The 20,430-nt window shown below is 34.2% G+C and overlaps 2 protein-coding genes across 4 annotated transcripts in view; both read left to right on the forward strand.

The window, feature by feature from the left end:
* The first annotated feature begins 4,949 nt into the window (after nt 1-4,949).
* On the forward strand, nt 4,950-9,533 carry LOC140669394 (uncharacterized). Of its 2 annotated transcripts, none has more exons than XM_072899190.1 (7): nt 4,950-5,522; nt 6,002-6,130; nt 6,203-6,383; nt 6,472-6,753; nt 6,822-7,562; nt 7,647-7,789; nt 7,894-9,533. In XM_072899190.1, the coding sequence occupies exons 1-7, from the start codon at nt 5,442-5,444 to the stop codon at nt 8,137-8,139; spliced, it is 1,803 nt and encodes a 600-aa protein (XP_072755291.1). In that variant the 5' UTR covers nt 4,950-5,441; the 3' UTR covers nt 8,140-9,533. The 2 variants fall into 2 exon arrangements, with proteins under 2 accessions (XP_072755291.1, XP_072755290.1); XM_072899189.1 differs by having other exon boundaries at nt 4,961-5,522; nt 6,816-7,562.
* A 2,907-nt stretch (nt 9,534-12,440) lies between these two features.
* Nucleotides 12,441-20,430, forward strand: part of LOC140669770 (uncharacterized) — a 73,914-nt gene continuing 65,924 nt past the window's right edge. Inside the window, exon 1 of one of the 2 annotated variants that reach the window (XM_072899865.1) lies at nt 12,441-12,815. The gene's annotated coding sequence lies outside the window, so the exon portion shown is untranslated. The remainder of the gene's footprint in view (nt 12,816-20,430) is intronic. The other variant, XM_072899864.1, reaches the window with a different exon arrangement.

The following is a 20,430-nucleotide window of genomic DNA, read 5'->3' on the forward strand; positions in this document are numbered from 1 at the left end:
AATTAATTATCTAATTAAAGATTAATGAGATGCATAATGTAACGTTTCTCCCCCGCCCCTTCCGCCCATCAAAAGAAATACCTCGAGCGAAAGAGAGGGAGCCTCTCTCTCCCTCTTTCTTCCTCGCGTCGTGTTGCATTCTCGTCCTCTCTTATAGTGCAGTCGTGATAAGAATGGCACAATGACATGGTGATGCGTGCGTTCCTTCCTTTTGCTCGACGAAACTTCGTCCGTTTCCGCGGTCGAACGACTCGAAATCGTGTTATATGATTGATGAGAAACATCTTTACCTCCCGACGAGAAAAAAAAACCGCAGAGTGACTTAGGAAGAACTTTAGTTACACTTATATATAATATATATATATCTCGCCGTCGTTCTTTTTTTTACCTATCGTTTTTAGCGTTAAAAGTAATAACATAACGTCGTCGCACGACGACGTTCACCGCCCGTCAGGTTCCGAAACTTTTGCTACCGTCGTTTTTATAATTTTAGAGAGAAAACGCAAAACGGATATCTTTTTTATGTAATATTTGCAACATAGATAAGTAATGTATGTTAATCGTGAATATAACGAGTATTGTTACATGATTATTAAAAGAAAGAGTTTCGAAAATACATTCCATTTTTTTATTTTTCCGCCGGCTTGTAGATTATAATGAAGCAAAGCGGGGAAGGGGCGGGGGGAGGGAAAAAGAGGTTTTTTTTTACAGCACCGTCGTCGTTTTCTTTTTTTTCGTTCTACATTCGTTAGAACTTTATATCGAAACCTACAATATAATTTTGCAATTTTTTTTCCCTTTGTGTTTATGTTAAAAAAAAAGTTTTAAACTTTTTTCTATATATACTCTGTACACCAATAATAAGCAAACGTGGTCTGATTTATATTGCCACACCATTGTCGAGATTACAATTCCTGCCACATCTATAGCTTCAGTGGAATATTTTATTTCTCTCTTCTGGAAACTGAATTCATATCCAAACCTACGAAAATCATGGTAAATATACGTGATGATGTTTTTAATAGTATTCCGAGAAAGAAGGTCCATATAAATATATATATAATTTAGAATATAATATAGAATTTGTCCTATATCCTGGAGTAGGTTTCTTTCTCTTATCTATTCTCAGTTTATGCAGAAAAGTATAATAAGAAGAATTCTTATTATGTTTTTTTCTACACAAATATTATAGAAGAGAAAAAACATATATAGACATTTTTATATGTAATTATATATGTATAAATTATATATACTCTTTTCTTTCTCACATGTGTTGTTAAGAAATTATTAAAAACATGTAATTAATACAAATATTGCAAAATTTAAAAAATGGGAAAAAATGACTATTGTTAAAAAATTGTGTAATATTCAGATATATATACATATATATTGTGTATATATATATATATATGTTGTATATATATATTTATTTATTTATTATCTTTTCTGATCGACTTTAATTAAAATTAAAGATAGACAATGATGTCTGTAACGAAAAAAATTATACAAATTTCCGCTCGATTTCCGTAGACTTGATAGCTTCCAATACTTGCGCGCACTTTGGTTCCGATCATGCTTCTTCTTTAATTGCGTTTCGATTTAGTCAAGGAATTCGAACTTTCCTGCCTTGCGGACATTTTTCTCGAAATGCTTTTCACTGCCTTGTATATATGAAAGTTCCATTCATTGCGACAACGCAAAAATACGAAAAACGGGACTAAAGTTCGCGACGAGTAGTGTCGTTAATTCGTTTTTTTTTTTAATCGTGCGTAAACCTCGCCTTTCCTCCCTAACTTTTCACATAGTTTATAAGGATTTATAACACGCACTCTAATCGCAGTGTGTAACTTATAATATGACGTAAGAGAGAGGAAGATACCTTGACGTAAGGTTTATACATATATGTGTAGATATTTATACATAAATGCATTACATTAACATAACATGAAAAAAATCTGACGAAATAAAATTTATGTATCATTATTCAAGAACACTGCGTGTGTTGTACCTGTGCGTTTTCAGACACACCTTTTTCACGAGATGAACATTTTTACTATAGAGAGAAAGCTAGAAATTGAGCGAGATTGTGTGTGCGTGCGTGCGTGCGTGCGTGCGTACGTGCGTGCGTGCGTGCGTGCGTGCGTGCGTGCGTGCGTGCGTGCGTGCGTGCGTGCGTGCGTGCGTGCGTGCGTGCGTGTGTGTGTGTGTGAGAGAGAGAGAGAGAGAAGCACACTTTGTAAAATTTTCAAATAACAATCCCCTTCACCACGCATAGAGATATAGATATAATTAATAAATATTGAATAAAGAATTATTGGATTTAATTATATATATATAATATTATATATATAATATATATAATATATTATATATATAATACAATCTCTCCTGCGTATATGTGTGTGATTACAAAAATACATTTTATCAACTCGTCGTCCCTGAAGGGATTTAAAAAGATAAAGGAATGTAAAGAATCGATATTAGAAAGGATACACATATTCTCTTTCGAATGATCAAAGTCCAAAATGCTCGAGTTTTTCCTTCGTTTTACATTATTTTCTTATATATATATATAAAATATGAAATATATACACACACTCACACACACATACACGAGTCCTTGCGCGGTATGATAACGGATGGCGCTAAGAAAGAGAGGAAATTCAGAGTTCCTCGAACATGTGCACGCGTTTACATATGTAAACAGCACATGTATGTAACGATACTGTCACACACATACATTTATCGTGGAGAGCGTCAACGGCGATGTCTCTCTAACGATGCGCTCAATGTATAAATATGTACGATAGATTAAAATTTGTAGTACGGTCTCTCAGTTATAGCGATAATGAAAGAAGAGAAGCTCTTTTTAGAGAAGCGTTTTTGGTATATATAATAATAAAGGAATTGTACACGCATGCGGCGCGGATTTTAATCTCGCCGATTTTGTGTCGCGTTCTCTCGCGTGCGTTATTCCTGCGCGGAAAAATCCGCATGTTTTAATCCTTCCCCCATTTTCCATCCCCGAAAACGGCAAGTAAATTAATAAATCAGAACGATTTGTATTAATCAACTGGCTATAGCTTATGCAATAATAATTTTTACATTTCTCATCTGTGAGAAGATGAAGAGTGGTACTCCTTTCGAGAATCTCACGATGTCAAGAAAGGAGAACAAATGCGAAGAGAGAGAGCAAATATTTAATAAATCAACGGATTATCCTGGCTTTCTCATTATCGACATTCTCGTTATCGTGTCATTCGTTTTTCTCCCACAAAAGAGAGAGAGAGATCGATAGGTCACACACACACACACACACACACACACACACACACACACACACACACACACACACACACACACACACACACAAAACACACACACACATACACATATATTTTATATCCTCATAAATTAAACGATATTAATTAATAATGGCTAAGATACTTAGAACCTCTTACAATTAATTTGCTTTGCATGTACATATACATATATATGTTTATTATTAGGTCTCCATGTTTCTTCCTTTTCTTTATGTTTTTCTTTTTGTTTATTTTATATATATATATATATATATATATATATATTATCTTTTTTTATGTATATAAAATGTATAGAATAGAAAAGGATTATGAAATAAAAAATAAAAGAATTTTTTTGTATCTCATCTTTGTACCTTCTGCGCATATAAATATATACTTTTAAATAACGTATAAAGTCTTTATAGTCATGTAATACATTTTTATTTTTCTAATTTTTTTACAGGTATTTTTCAATGATGCGCGGATGAACGTTCTTATGGCTATAAACATATCATAATTGATCGATCATAAAGTTATTATTCGTGCAAAAGAAACGCTATTTTTCTATACATTGTTTTTGCTTATTATATAAATATGTGCGGTTAGGGGATGGTAGATTTGAACGATTACTTGCGATAAAACGAGGACCTGGATTTGAATATCGATCGGCTTCTTGATTTATAGCGTTGGCTGATTGAATTGCAAATTAAGCGCTATTTTCCGCATTATGCGCACGACTTTGCCCTTCTGCGAACACAACATCGCATACGCGAATATATATCCGCATATAATTGTTATTCTTTGGTATTGGAGAAAAGGATTAATAGAATTTAATGTCGCATAATCTGTGTACCAGAAACAGATTTAGAGAAGCCCGAGATTATTAATAAATTTTTCTTATTTAAATTTCTACGAAATCATGAAATGCTTCGTTAGAGATGAGCTAAAAATATTGTATAAATTTATATCGTTTGAAAAATGTTGCAATGTAAAAATAAATATCATTGAAGAAAGAAAGATTATTAATTTTAATATCACGAGAGCAGAGGCAAGTGTGTTTGACGTTTAACTATGCATGCGTTCAAACACGTGCCGTGCATTTTCCTCCAGACGCGCGCGACGTAATGAAAATGATTGGATTATTCGCGCCATTGGAAATTTCTCGAATATCTCGGAGAAAAGAATACCACGAGCGAGAAAGCGAGCGTGTGCTGTGCGATTCTCGAACAGTCCGCGGCGATGACGCAGCTACGCGTGATCGTGCGTGCGATCGCGATGGCGACGGAGTTGTCCGAACGAATGGAGTAAAGGAATCGACCGGATGCAGATGAGACGGCACGAATGTATATACGCTTATATAATATATATATATATATATATATATATATGTATCGCAATTCGCTATATTTTATTCCGCATATGTCTCGCGGATGTTCCGTTTAACACGAATCCTCGGAGGAAACTCCGTTTCCTCCGACAATCGTTTTCATCGTAATTAAAAGAGAAACATTGAAGGAGAATGAAGAGCGAGGCACGCCTAATTAAGGACCCGGGTCGCCATGGACGTGCGTACGTCACTGCGCTGTCATCGACGAAGGGCCCCGGCCCCGGAGACAGACACGTTGTGTGTCACACGCGCGTGGCCACGACGCAGTGGGGCGATAAACGAGGAGAAGCGTCTTTGTGTGTCGCGTGAATGCACGAGCGAGATCCGCAGTGTCCCGTTGCTGCAACCTGGTCCCGTGTCTCGTGTCGTTCTCTCTCTCTCGCGCTATCGGACTGTTGGTAACCAGAGCGCGTGCGCGAGAAAGAGAGAGGGAAAGAGTGGACTAGAAGAAAAGAGAGGGGCCAAGTGTATGTGTGTGCGTGTGTGTGTGTGTATATTTGTGTACGTGAGACGTGAGGGCCGTTGCAACTTCTCGCGCTCGAGTCTACTCCTGCTGTCGAGGCCAAAAATAGACGAATGGACGACGAGCACAGCGTCATCGTCGTCGTCGTCGTCGTCGTCGGTGGTAGTGATGGTCGTGATGGTTCCTCGCGTGCGTTTCTCGATGATGTCCTCGTACCGTTGAGAGTGGCGTAAATCCGAGCTGCCACCGTCTCTCCGAGAGGAAGGGAGAGAAAGAGAGACAGAAAGAGATGGAGGTTCTCAAGACGTCCCAGGAAATCGTCCACGAAGGATGGCTTATCAAATCACCACCTACGAAGCTCTGGAGAGCGGTCAGTATACAATGCATCATTTTCATCGGTATTTATTTATCTACTCGCGTAGGTCCTGCAAGACCTGCCCATTGTTTACGTTCGTCGTGTATCGTCCAGTCACTTTCTACCCTCGGGAAGAATCTACTCTGAATCCATTCCAAAGCATTTTCGCCCGTTTGACCTATTGTTCTGAAAGTTCTTCAGTTTGACAGCAACCTGGTTTAATCTGTTTTGACGAAAATATCTTATCTAATAAAAGGCCTAACCTAATTTCAAGGGAAACTTGTACGACATTTCTCCCTACGTCTTCTTGATTATTTTGAGACTTGCACTTTCAAGAGATAATGCTCGCAGTAAGCGATATAGTATAGTTGTCCATTTGACTGTTTTTTTATCCGAATTTTATAATCAATAAGAGTATCATTGAGTAATACAGTTTGCATTGATATAAAAAAGGTAGACAAAAGTTTGATTAAAACTTTATATTCTTCTAATAGCGTTGGAGGAAGCGGTGGTTTGCCCTTCGTCATAGCGGTGAGTTGCCTGGTCAATACTTCCTGGAGTATTATACAGACAGACGTTGTCGTAAACTCAAAGGTCGTATTGATTTGGATCAGTGTGAACAGGTATTGATCATATTATATCTTTATATATTTACTTATTATTAATTACAAGTACTTATGAACAATCTGCTACAGGTGGATGCGGGTCTTCGATTTGAAAATCGTAAACAGAAGTACCAGTACATGTTTAATGTTAAGACACCTAAACGGACCTATTATTTAGTAGCTGAGAATGAAGCAGATATGAACAAATGGGTCGATGCGATATGCCAAGTTTGTGGTTTAAAAGCTTATACTCAGGACGAGGAACAACAAAGTAATGATCATTAAACTTACATCTCATATTGTATTTTAGTTTTAATATTTTAGTATTAATGATAACACGTTGTAAATCACTTTTTTAGTGTTTCAATACGAGTCTCAAGAATCTCCACCAACTTCGCCCACTAGCACGATCTCTGGTCCGTACATTCCTATTAGCGAGTGCTTTTCCGGTCGTCGGCTCAACGATACCAGCTCTCTGAATTCGACTCTCGGACAAGGACCCGAACATTATGATGCTCCGAGAAGATTAGCACCTTCGCCACCTCGATCACCTACAACAACGGATGCCGAGAGCGTCTTCACCGATGACGAATGGACAACCCCTGTGCCCGGTGCAAACTGGGACACATTTCCCTCCACTGGTGAATGTCTAACAATTAATGTGCGTGATTTAATTTATTTCTTTATTAACAAAGTAATTCAGTAACAGGTGACTCGCGGCATCATGAGATCGGTTCGTGGAGCGTAAGGAAACGCTTTGGCAAACTTAGAATTGTTGATTCAGCGGTGCCACCGGCCGCAGAGAAGTTACCAGCTCCGCCTAGACCGCCAAAACCGCCTCACATGTTACCTGAGAATCCAGGTCATAATTATCTGAATTTGGATGGTGCCACTGAGAGCTCGAAACCGACTACTCCGGCGACGCCGGCGTCAACAACGTCTGCGGTTACGACAACGACGACGGCAGTGGGTGCTGTGACCGACGAGTCTTATGATTTTCCGAGATCTCATCAACCGCAAACAACAACGGCCGAGACTAGTGCGGCGATCGATCAATCATCGAAACATTTTTACTCGAACGCCGCACCGAGCACCGTCAACGATGAGACGACCACGCACAACGTTTTCCGTTACGATTTTCACGAAGACGAGCCACCAAGTCCGCGCTCTGAAAGCTCCACCACAGCGACGTATTCGAATCTACCGAGTCCTCTCGTGCGAGACGGTTTAAGCGCTGTACCAACCACCATGGCGCCGCCTCCGCCAGTGGTGTACAGAGAGTTAAAGCCGGGCAGAAAGACCAGCGATTCGATGTCTGTTGTCAGCAACGAGCCATCACCGGGCCCGATAGCAGCGGTATGCGATGTGAGCTCTGCCGAACACTCCCCGGCCGAACCACCAAGCATTAACAGAAAACTGAAACCATCTTTGAATAAATCGCCAGTAGAAGGTAGACTTTTTTGTATTTTTTCTTTTTTTTTTTTTTTTTTTTACTTTAATGTAAGAAAATTATGACCTCTAATTTTTCTCTCAGCACCTCACTTGCAATTAGCATCACCGCCTGGCAGAGGAAGAATGCGAGCGGCACCTAGTCCGACACCTCCATCGCATATGCACTCGACACGTCATCAGTCTACGTCGGATGAAGACAATAACGCGTTCGAGGATAAAGAAGAGGTTTGTTGAGCACTCTTTTCAGTTCTGAGAACGGTGTATTATATTAATCATTGTATACAATTTGATAAGTAATTTCATTTTATTATGCGTAATTCAATTTCCAGATATACTATTATCAAGACCACAATACGTTTATTCCGGCGTCCAATCGTCGCTTAGTAGTGTTGCAATATCTGGATCTTGACTTGGAGGCGACAGAGAGCTTCAGTTCTTCAACATTACCGCCTGCGCAATCGCCGCCGAATACGACAGTATATAAAACCGTGGATTTTTTGAAAACCGAAGCTTTCAATCGCACTCGGCAACGAGTAGAGGAGGAAAGGAAGTTGTGTTCGGACGAATTAGCGTAGAGAAAAAAAAATCTGTACATTATGTATGTATACAGGGTGAGTTTTTTTATCTTGAGACATTTAAATATCTGAAGAAATACGTATCGTACGAAAAAATGTTTGAGACAAAAGTTATATGGTTTCGAGGGGGCCATAAGATGGTACCATTAGTTTGACCTTGAATAATCGTTTGAAGGTCATATAAAGGTCGCCTTAAATTTTTTAAATGGGACACCCTATATATTTTTGCATATTCTTGTAGCTTACCTCGAGAGCTTTCCAAAACACTATGATAAAGTATTTTTTCACTAATAACTTTTCGAGTTATAAGACTTAAAAGTTTCAGCATTTTGACATAAAATACAAAATATGTTTTAAAATATTTGTTTTTCGATAATCTTACCCTAATATTTTTATGCATAGAATAATGAGACAAATCAATTAGTGTAAGGAAACTACATCGTTATCTTTAAAAAAAAGTATGTAGTTGCATGTTGCAAATTGCATACTTTTTTTTTAAAGATAACGATGTAGTTTCCTTACACTAATTGATTTGTCTCATTATTCTATGCATAAAAATATTAGGGTAAGATTATCGAAAAACAAATATTTTAAAACATATTTTGTATTTTATGTCAAAATGCTGAAACTTTTAAGTCTTATAACTCGAAAAGTTATTAGTGAAAAAATACTTTATCATAGTGTTTTGGAAAGCTCTCGAGGTAAGCTACAAGAATATGCAAAAATATATAGGGTGTCCCATTTAAAAAATTCAAGGCGACCTTTATATGACCTTCAAACGATTATTCAAGGTCAAACTAATGGTACCATCTTATGGCCCCCTCGAAACCATATAACTTTTGTCTCAAACATTTTTTCGTACGATACGTATTTCTTCAGATATTTAAATGTCTCAAGATAAAAAACTCACCCTGTATATAAATAGTATATATATATATATATATATACACACAAATGTTAACTATATTAAGGAGTTACATAATGAACTTTTTACTGTATTAGATAGATGAAAGGAGGTCACGCGAGACCTATCCTATTTTAAGCATTAAAATTAGCACATTAGAATACAGTGCTATGGGAAAGGATGTGGTACTACTCTCAATCGAAAGACTGCGATATCAACGCAGTACTTACCAAAAGACGTCTACTGTTTTTGCAAAGTGTATCGTTTTATCGTTTATCTAGTGGTGATATGCTTTAAAAATTGCTATGCAGTCAAAAGAGGCAATCGAATGTTGAAACATTATATAGCAATAGCAAATGGACCAAAAATGTAATGTAGATAAGGAAAGTAATAACAGCAGAATGATGAGCAGAAGTGACACTTTTGAATCGATCGTTGCATCGAAGAAAAAAATCTTATCGAAAAAGAATTTTTTAATTAGATAAATAAAGTTTTCAAATGTTAAAAATTCTTATACTTTGGTACAATTATGATTTTACGGCTAGTATTCATAGTCCGATATTATATTTAAAATCATATTTAGATTGTCTTAAGACTATGTTCAGTCAATCAGATGGCCAAATGGAATATTAAGATTTTATTTAAGATAATCATAAATATATAATAAGAATAGACTATGAATACTAACCTACATGTTAGTTTGTTACACGTAGAGTAAACGTGCAAAGTCTTTTTATTAGTATGTGTTCGGAATTTTTAAGTAATTAAACATACAGTCTGAAAGTTTAAAAAAATTTTAATTTTTTTTTTAATTCAGTTCAAGCCTCAAGAATTTAAAAAATTTCAGTTTTTAGAATTTTCATCAATCATACAATAATGATGAAAATCTCTAGTATTGCTTGTTTTAGCTATTATTACCAAGATATTATTAGCTTTAGATAAACTGTTATATATAATATTTTTTTATCATATCTTGCAATGCAATCTGTTTTATGAAAGTGATTAGAAGTGTTTACAAAATGTATTACAAGAAGTCACTTACTGCATTAACAGGGTTACAAAACAATATTGGATTATATAATACACATTACATAGATTCTCTATCTTTTATCAAAAACTAGTCTAATATAATGACTATAGAAATTGCATGCCTTGATTATACGATCTTATAAAAATTGTTGAAATAAGAGTGATCTTGAATATATATTGCCATTTTATAAGTTATATTTTAATTATTACTATTATGAAACATTTGTAGGTGAATTTTGATTATTATTTGACATTTTGCAATGATTTGTTGCACTTGTATTATCTAATAGTAGGAATATAATTGCCGTCGAAAAAGCGGGATATGAGAAAATATACGTTTTACGGTTAATCTCTAATAATTTTTAATTGTAAACTGTGTATGCTATAAATGTATATGTATGTATATACATATATAAGTGCATGTGTATGTGCACACAGTATAACTTTATTTTTATAATTGATGATGTTGTATAATCTTAGAAAATTTGTTATATTGAATCAGGTTGAAATGGTAGAGTATTATACAATTGTGTTTTTTGAAAAATATGTCTGGAAATCTGACTATATTATAGCTACGTTAATATTTCAGATCAAATTTGTGTGTAGCAACGTACATTATGCAGAATATAAAATGCATACAATATTTGAGAATCAGAGCAATCACAGTAATGTAATAGTTGCTACAGGTTCTCATTCTTATATACTTTATATTAAATACATGCTCTCATCAAATTTAGAGGGAAGAATTAATGTTTTTAAAAATCTTTCAAAGATATTTGGTCTGTATGATTTATATCGTATATTTTTCAAATCTGTCGATCAAGCGTTATTATAATTATATTTTATATAATGTCGGCGTTGTAATATGTATATTTTTTATTACAAAAAAAGGATATGTTGTGCGCAATGTTATATGCGATATTTCAAAGGACATATCCTATAACATTTCATATCGACCAAATACTTGTGTGTGTTACCCTGTGGTTACGAATTGTATCCCACCAATATTTTGTACAATAGATTTAAATAATTGCTTTATTCTTTCCTTTTGTGTATACGCATCACGCGTATGCATACGTCGCATATCATTAAAGAGAGGTACAAATGAAATGTAAAACACATTTTAGTATGTTATTCCGTAATAAAAAAAAAAGAAATTTATTTTCTTATCGTATAGATATTTCCTCAGGCTTCTTTAAACGATTTATAATTGGCAACAAAATTCAAGAATTGTATTCGTTTATTTTAAAAGTTGCGTAAATCTACTTTTTATTTTGAAATATTAAAAGGTTTGTATTTCAGTTTATTCAAAAATGTTGATAAGCTCCCATACAATTTTTGATTTTCTCAAAAGTGGACTTACATTATTTTTTAAGTAAACGGTTTATTTATTTATAATCTTATGCGTTATATAATTTTAATTTACGTATATTTTGATTTGTATATTTTTGTGTTTTCTACATTATAGGCAAAAATTTATAAATATTAATATTTTATCTTGAATTTTTTCACGAATATCTAAAAGTATCTAAAGATGCCTAAATATTAGGCTTTATAAATAAATTTAAAATTATTTTTAAATTAATAACCATTTTTTTAAATAACGTGTAATTCATAATTTAATAAATTAATAATTTTAAAAATAATTAAATTTTATTAATAACTATTTTTATAATTTATATATATATATATATATATATATATATATATATATATATATATATATATAGATAGATATAAATATAAAATAATTCAATACTAATAAATGAAGAATTTTAAACGTTTCAAAAATTTGTTCTATTTGATAGCTAATCGTGACATTGTGTTATGTATGTTTCTCGCATAGATATCGGAAGATTCGATATCTATGATTTCTCGTTGAAAAATTCTTTCATCATATTTTTTAGTAAAATGTCGGTAACGCGTTTATCGGCAGAGAACGTAGGAATGAGATAGATAACAAAGTGTGGGGAAAAAAGCAAAAGACAGGGTTGAGCATTTACATAAACATAACTACACAATTTTTTGTTAAATTAAGTAAAGTCACATAGATACGTTAACTATTTTATATTATAATTACTTTTTTGCATTCTGACATTTAATTTATAATAGTTTACATAGCTTACACTGTCATGAAAAATGTCTATGTAAACATTATGTAGACAATACGTAAACAATTCATGTCGACGTAATTTTCAAATCTCGGCACAACCCTGGCAAAAGATGATATGCGCGGTCGAAAAACATCCTTCCTTATCGGCCGAAGTGGTGGAAGGGACTCGGCCAAAGTCGGCTTCGTCCGCCGCCATTCGTTCAGCGAGCGTCGAGCCGCCGAGCCGCCGAGCGCGCGCGTGGAGTGTCGCCTCTATCTCACTCCCGTTCGTCGTGTTGCTGTTGTTTCGTCATCATTCGCTCTCGGCGTTGCTCCGTGTTGCGCCGTCGCGGGACGCGTCTCGTCCTTTTCGTTCTTCACGCACACCGAACCGAACGTCCGCAACAGTCGCGCGTCGCGGCGCGACAAGTTCGCGCGTGTTCATTGTCGTGTCTTTGGTGTACGTATTATACATAAATATATACATCGTGTGAAACACGTTTTTTGTGCTTCGAATTCTGTCAAAGGAAGTTCTTTGATTTGGAGTGAATCTATTCGCGAGAGAAAAGGAAGGAAAGAGACGCTCTCCACAGGTCGAAGAGCATTCATCGCGCTCTCTGAGATTCTCCTGAAAGTTCTCTCATTTTCGAGGTACGTATTTATTGTATATTCTGCTTACACATGCCTCTGCGCGCGCGTATGCGTGTATACATATGTGTGTATGTGTGTGTCCGCGTCGTACTTTTCGAGTCCCTTTTGGCCGCGTTTTCTCGCTCTCGGAACGGAGCCGCCACCACCTGTTGGCCATGGAAAAGTGCAACGACTCGTGACGGCCGATGCCTCAAATCGTACCGGCTTGTATTTAACCACGGTTTAATATTTTAATGCTGTTTAGACTGCGAATCCAATCTCATTTTCGCTTTAATGTGTACGGTTAAAGTCAATTTGCATGACTTCGGATCACGGTAAGAATGAACTCGTTGGATTGTTATGAAGTTATATCGAAATGAGTGTTGAAGATTATAAATCTCTCTGACAATGAGTTCGGAGTCCATGTTGATAAATTCAAGGGACAATAATATATATCCACTATAATCTTTCGATATTTTGACACATATTGACACAGATTTAAATGATTAGTCTAGACAATAGATAATAGAAAAATTGAAGACTCAGTTGAAAATTTTTATGATTTATTTAAAATTACAAAAAAAGATTTGTTATTTACTTAAAGTTTAATTCGACTTTTGAAAATTTCTTACGCGTTAAAAAAGCTTTATTTTCAATATATTTAAGCGATTATTAATAGAGTTGATTCGGTAGAAGAGACGCATATTGTAAAAGACAAATACATGCTAACGTTTTTTTTTTTTTTTATTTTTTAAGTTTATAAATCAAATTTTTTTTGAATGAACCAAATGCGCGCATTTTGAGCAAATTAAGAGCTTACAAAATATAAATTTAATTACACTCTTGATCAAAATGGATATTGTTAAAAAACGATGAGGTATACAAGAAACATTTTGCAGCGAACGTTATTAGACTCGATATCTATTTAATTTTCCAACTAAATAAAATCTATCGAGGATTATGGGCTAAGAAGATAAGATACGATCAACAGAGAAATTCCTGGTTCCCCCCCCCCCGTCATTGGTTCGCATTCCATTTATATTCTATTCTGGCATTATCGTCGAAAGCACTTGTGTAATTATGAATTGCACAGCGGCAATATATTCTTTATTAACATATTTATGGAATCATAAATTTGACATTTTTGAGTATTCCTTCAGTGGAGTAAAGCTTGAGAAAAAAAAAACATAAAACGTAAACATGTTGCTCGGATTTTTTATTATCTCCTTGCTTATTCGCGGAATTTTTTTTTAATCGAGCCTTTCTCGACGGATTCCTCGTCTGTGTTTCTCATCTGCGATGTATAAAATCTTCCGAGATGCAAAGTTACACGCAGCTTTGCAAGTTAAATTTTGTTTCACCAGGCAGATCTCGGTTTAACTTTGCAAAGTATATTCGACTAATTTGAATTAAATATGACCAGCGTCTTTTGCGCTTTTTTTTTCTCTCACGATTATCTCTCGATGCCAGAATTATTTTTCTCGATTTATTAACGTATATACGTACATACATACACTTGATGTCAAGAATACCTTAACACATGAATTTGTGACTGTCAAGGCACACACACACATTTATAATATATTATTTATTTATTTATATAATATACATTATTAATATATATATTAATATATATTTGTATATAAAATATAGTAATTTATATGATCCGAGCATACCTACTGAACATATTGAGTGTACATACATGTCGATTATAATTCTTCGGATTGAATGATTTTCGAGATCGCGTATCCAGGCCGTTCGACGTGTTTACAAAACACGCGTTGTAGAAATACGCTTCGTCGATTGCGTTGGCAAAATGTTTTACACGATTGACTGACAGGATTGCACTGGTTCAAAGTAATGGGGTCATTAAAATCGCGCCAACGATAAGGTTAATTCGTCGCAGACGGTGTGCGTTTTGCGAAAATATTTGCATTAAGCACATGAACATGACGAATTATATCTGGACGCCGACATAATTTCGCCTCGACATTTCGTTTGACTATAAAGCTAAGTATTATAAATGCGCGAATATGTTTTTACATCGCTGTCGATTAAAAGAATAAGCATACCGTTTGTGACGCAACGATTATAAAGAACGCACGAATGCGAACGTAATTTCGCGTCGATATCGATCGTGAGAATAAAAATCGTAAAATGAGAAGGAATAAATATTACAATTGATTCGGTAGAAGCATTTATAAATATAAACGCGCGCATCATTTTTTACGAGTACGATATGTCGATTACGAGAATAAACGTCATAAACGCAATAGATCGCACAGGTGTACATTTCATTACAAACGATAATTGCCGCACGTTAATCACGTATATACTATGGTAGGCATGGTTACAAGGTTATATGATCACTCCTACGACCGATAATAATGAATCGTTACGAAATCAACGATTTGCTGGTATTGTTACTAATACGCACAAGCATTTACTGACCATGCGGCTTTGATGCGCTGATTTTTTAAACATTTACAATTCGTAAAGTGAGAATGAAAAAAAAAACAGTACATGTTAAAGATGTTTAGCACCTACAATCGGAGCAAAAAGTAGTCGAAATTGACGAATATATACTTTTCTCATATATCTTAGTATATGATTATTATAAAGATTGCATAAAATCTTATTATTTATTCATAGCTAGAGTGTAGAAATGTATTTTCGAACTTCTGTTGCTTTTTTTCGGAGAATTTTCGTGTTTCTTAAATTATAATGAGAAACATTTATCATTGACGGTAACGCGATTTCAACATTACAGCACAAAATTTGAATTATAAAAATAAAAAAATTTACTCGTACAGAATAATTTAAAATATCAGAATAAAAATTATAATAGTGAATAATGACAAAATATAGAAGATTTTTAACTATTTCTTTGGTAATTTTAATAATTTGTCATTTCTCCGAGAAGAAAGAAATGTGGCAACATGGTAATTGTTCATAAGTTGGTCAAATTGCAAATTGACATATGAGGCCTAGTCGCTTCTCGCTTACGTTTGTATATAGAGGCTTTTTCAGATGAAAAGATAGGTTATTTAAAATGTCAAAAGAAGGCTCAGCTGAATGCTATGTTGCCACATTTTCACAATAAATAATATGTCATCTTAGATAATAGGACGAAATTGAGAAAATTATATTCAATATCTTTTGAACTAGTCAGTACTTGACCAAAATTATGTGATCAAATATTTCCTCTATATTTAAACTATATTTTTGCAAATTTTGAATAAATTCCTATTATTATTTCTATCTATTTTAACTCTTAAATCATCACAATCACAGGTTTTTTATAAGATAGAAAATCTGTAATCGTATCAATTTAAAGGCTAAAAAGGACAGAAATAATTATATTTATACTTATTTATATAAATAATTATATTTATAATTATATTAATACTTATTTATATAAATAATTATATTTATAATTATATTAATACTTTTACTTATAATTAGCTCCACAAAATAATTATATTTATAATAATATCGACGGGTAAATTCATTGCAAATTAAAATCCTTATAACTTTTGATTGCTTCAGTGAATCAACTCCAGGTTTTTTTATACAATCTGTGCAAATTTTATTAAATTCCTATATTTTTAAAAATAGGTACTAAACATCCTTAAAGTTTATATAACTTTATTTATCAAATGTATATATTTCATGTCACGCGCCTTTGCAGCCAATTTATCAAGAAAAAATAAGACAATAAAAATTAAATGATAAAACAATCTGACGCAACTATTATGATTTTTTCTATTCGAGACAATAAGTACCTCAGGCGTAAGAAATGATTTAACATAATTTTTTTTTATCTCTTTTGCGTGCGGGGGAGGGTAGGGGGCAAACGCGCGTTTGAGGCGAGTAAAGTCCGGACGTTGATGAAACGTGAAAGCGGTAGCCAACCGGCTCTTTTAAGTCTTCGGCGTGGATGGCGCGGGTGTTCACGTCGTGTGCATCCGAACAATGAATTACGCAACGCGCAGCGTGTTGGAATACACGGTTGCCTTCCTCTCTCTCCCTCTCTCTCTCTCTCTCTCTCTCTCTCTCTCTCTCTCTCTCTCTTTCTCTCTCGTTCCCTCTGTCTCGCTCCTCTTCTTTCTTTTTACAAACAAGTACACAGGCAAGCGCGTTCAAACCAATATTACATAGTATTACGCGCCCGCGTTGCATTAGCAGGCAGCAAACGCGAAGAAGAATCGTTCTATATATCGCGTCGACCTGGTTCAGGCGCGCCCTGCCGAGAGAGAAAAGCAGAATGCGCTTCTCTGCTGAAATGTCAGATATCGATGTCGGTGAACGGATACACATCTCTCGAGCGTCACAACGATATTCCATGTATCTATGTAACCACGTCGTGAACATGGCAGAACTTTTTCCGTTTGCCGGAGTCTTCGGTACTTTGGATCGTATAATGATAAAATAAGACGCTCTGCACAACCTTGGTATATCTGGCAATGCTGTTATGGTTTCGATAGTATATCTTGTTAAGATCTTGAATATCAAAGGTACTCGCGAATGCTATAAATCTTTTTTTACGATGCTCCGGTACTGTAGATTTTTATTAATATCTTTTTCTTAGATCTCACAGATATTTCTCTCTCTCTCTCTCTCTCTCTCTAACACGAATTCGAGTGTCTTTATCGACCTTCGATTTCATACATTTTTATGTATATATTTTTATGTGTGTGATGTGTACATGTGTTTGAATCTCGTAGATCTTTGATGCCATAAATTGGTATTGTGTCTATCAATCTTTGCTTCATAAAGTGGTGCTTATTTTTATAAATGTATTTATAATCTCACAGAGATCTTTGCTCTACATTATTATAAATTTATATTTGTACTATACTTTAATCATCAGTTTCTATTTCTATATTTGAATCTCTCTTGGAGAAAATTTTTTGGTATCGCGAATTTTTGCGATCTTGCTTCAAATGCTTATTTTCATAAATATCTTTAATCTTACATATCTTTGCTACGTGAATTTCATGTGTCTACTATTTTTAATATTTATATAAATTATTTTATTATTTCGAATTAATATAAATCATTGATATCGCAAATTTTTACATTTACTGATCTTTATATTAATAGTAGTATGTGTCTATATAAATATCTTTAATTTTATAAATCTTTGATATATTACGAACTTATATCCTTCGATCTGGTAAATCAAAATTATCGCACATTGTTTCGCGAATTATTATTTTCAAAATCTAGAAATTCAGAATGTAAGACCTCCGATAAATCAGAGAAATTTGCTCTATGTAAGTTTTATTATTTATACTGATCGCACATATGTATACGTTCCCGTAGAGTTCTGGCGCTGCTTACGTAGATTTCTGCGTATTTTAGATCCACGATAACATAAAGCTTTACGTAAATACAGGCGTGTAAGCACGCGTGGGTATGTCTAAACTTTACTTAGTAATCAGTATTCGTTTGGATTCCGGAGCAGGCCACGGCAGGCGATAAACAGGAGAATGTCATTAACAATGATCGCCGTCCTATGCGTTCTGTGTGTGTGTTATCGTGACCATAAAAAAAAAAGAAAAATAATGTTAGTTTTTTATTTACCGTCATTTCTACGAATGCAGAAAGGAGGAGCGACATCAGGTGTACGCTTTTCGCCAATTATCATTAGCGAATAATCACATTTTTGTCGCAAAACTATAAATTTTTTTCAAAATATTTCCATTTACTCTCGCGGCAATAATTTTCTAAACATCAAGTAAACTTCAATATCGCGCAATCGTGCGTTGCTTCTTTGATAACGATCACAATTAAAGAGATTAACGTCTTCAACGCGCCGTTTTTTCATCGAGATTCAATAACAATGAGGAAACCGTTATTACATTGCAGTTGTAATACAACCTGTAATTTAAAAAGAGCATCGCGCAATTGAAAGTACTCAACTGTCAGTGAATAAAATTTGCAAAAAGTTTATATTTATAAAATCACAGTTGTACGATGAATAGAGTTTTTACGGCATCAATATAACATGAATTTTGTTCATCAAAAATTATTAAAATAATATTTTAGACATTTTGTTTTATAGAAATAATTGTTCTTTAATTATTTTTATTAATAAACTACCAATTATATTTTTTTCTGGATGAAATAGTGTTTATCTATATTTAATTCAGAAGCACCATCTTTTGATTCGTAAAATTTTTTTCCCAAGTATGTTTATAACACTTTTTGCGATGTTGACGGCAGCTTCCTCGCAATTACGATTTCAATCAGTCATAAAATTGATTCGCCTAAACGGCATTTATTTAACGAACGTGCGCACTCTCGATAGGGGAAGCGTCGGAGATATCCAGATGGATTCATTGGAACGACGTCATTAGCACGAATAAAATAGAGCACCTAGTCTAAAGGAATAATCGCAAATCGTGATCGAATCGATTCAAGGATTTATCATGTTATACAAACACCCATACACGTACCCTCATCTAGGTATAGTACATGCTTTTCTTCGCTGTCGATCGAAACTGGTTCGCGGGTAAGGTCTTTAACCTTATGCGTCGCTGGGTTTGCTGCTAGAGGTAATTCTAGGAGAAAGAAAGCAATAAAGTACAGCCGATGGCAATAGTGATGGTGGTGATGACGGAGATGATAATCGCGTCCTATTCGTGCGTACACGCACGTGTCACGTTTATTTTCTGGTTAATCTTCATTTGCATTTCGAGACCCGTAAAGACAAGGATCTATAGAATAAATAGGTCACAGAACAAGGACTTTCATAATATCACAGATACCTGATATAGAATTGTATTATTAAATACTAAATATTTCGTATCTGTTGCATAAGAATAAAAGATTTATGTACCGTAAACAAATTGCGAAAGTAAACATTTTTAATCGTGACGTTCGAATGGTGCTCGAGTCATTTTGACATAATGTCAAAATTTGAGATTTAAGCAACGCGAATTGTCGAATGAAGAACTGTAGAAACAAAATCTAAACTATCTGAATATTTAATTAATTATAATTTTTATAAAATTTTATAATATATTTTTATAAAACATTAAATATTAAATATCAAAAATTGTAAAACGTTATATATCAGAAGAGATCAAATTTATATAAGTCTATTTAGAAAAATATATTTTATTTATACAATATATAGTATACATATTTTTTATTTTTTCAAATTTTTCTCTAATTTTCTTTTTTATTTATTTTATCGCAAATTTATAAAAATAGTTTATAAAATATTATTATTAAGTTTCTTCACAACGCTAGATATGCATTTCTTTCTTTCTCTCTCAGATTACTAGCTTCACAATCGTTTCTTAGTGCATTAATTAATGCGGGTCAAAAAAACTTTCTCGTCGTAGCTTCTCTTGTCGGAAGGGCATGATAATATCAGGGAAACGACTTGCGTAAACTTAGAAGAGGTTTTCCTCTTTATTCATCTCACGGACTTAATTGTTTTATTATTCTATTCGTCGCAATTTTTAATTGCACGCACTATGCGTTCTCGTGTAATTATCTCGATTATACAACATAAAACAAAGTAATTCTATAGAGACGTTCGCACGATTATTCTCATATAAAAGATATTTTCCGCTATGTCTTGATCTATTTATTATCAGTTGTTAATATAACGTATAAC

Source organism: Anoplolepis gracilipes, chromosome 9, assembly GCF_047496725.1.
Source record: "Anoplolepis gracilipes chromosome 9, ASM4749672v1, whole genome shotgun sequence".
NCBI classification, from domain to species: Eukaryota; Metazoa; Arthropoda; class Insecta; order Hymenoptera; family Formicidae; genus Anoplolepis; species Anoplolepis gracilipes.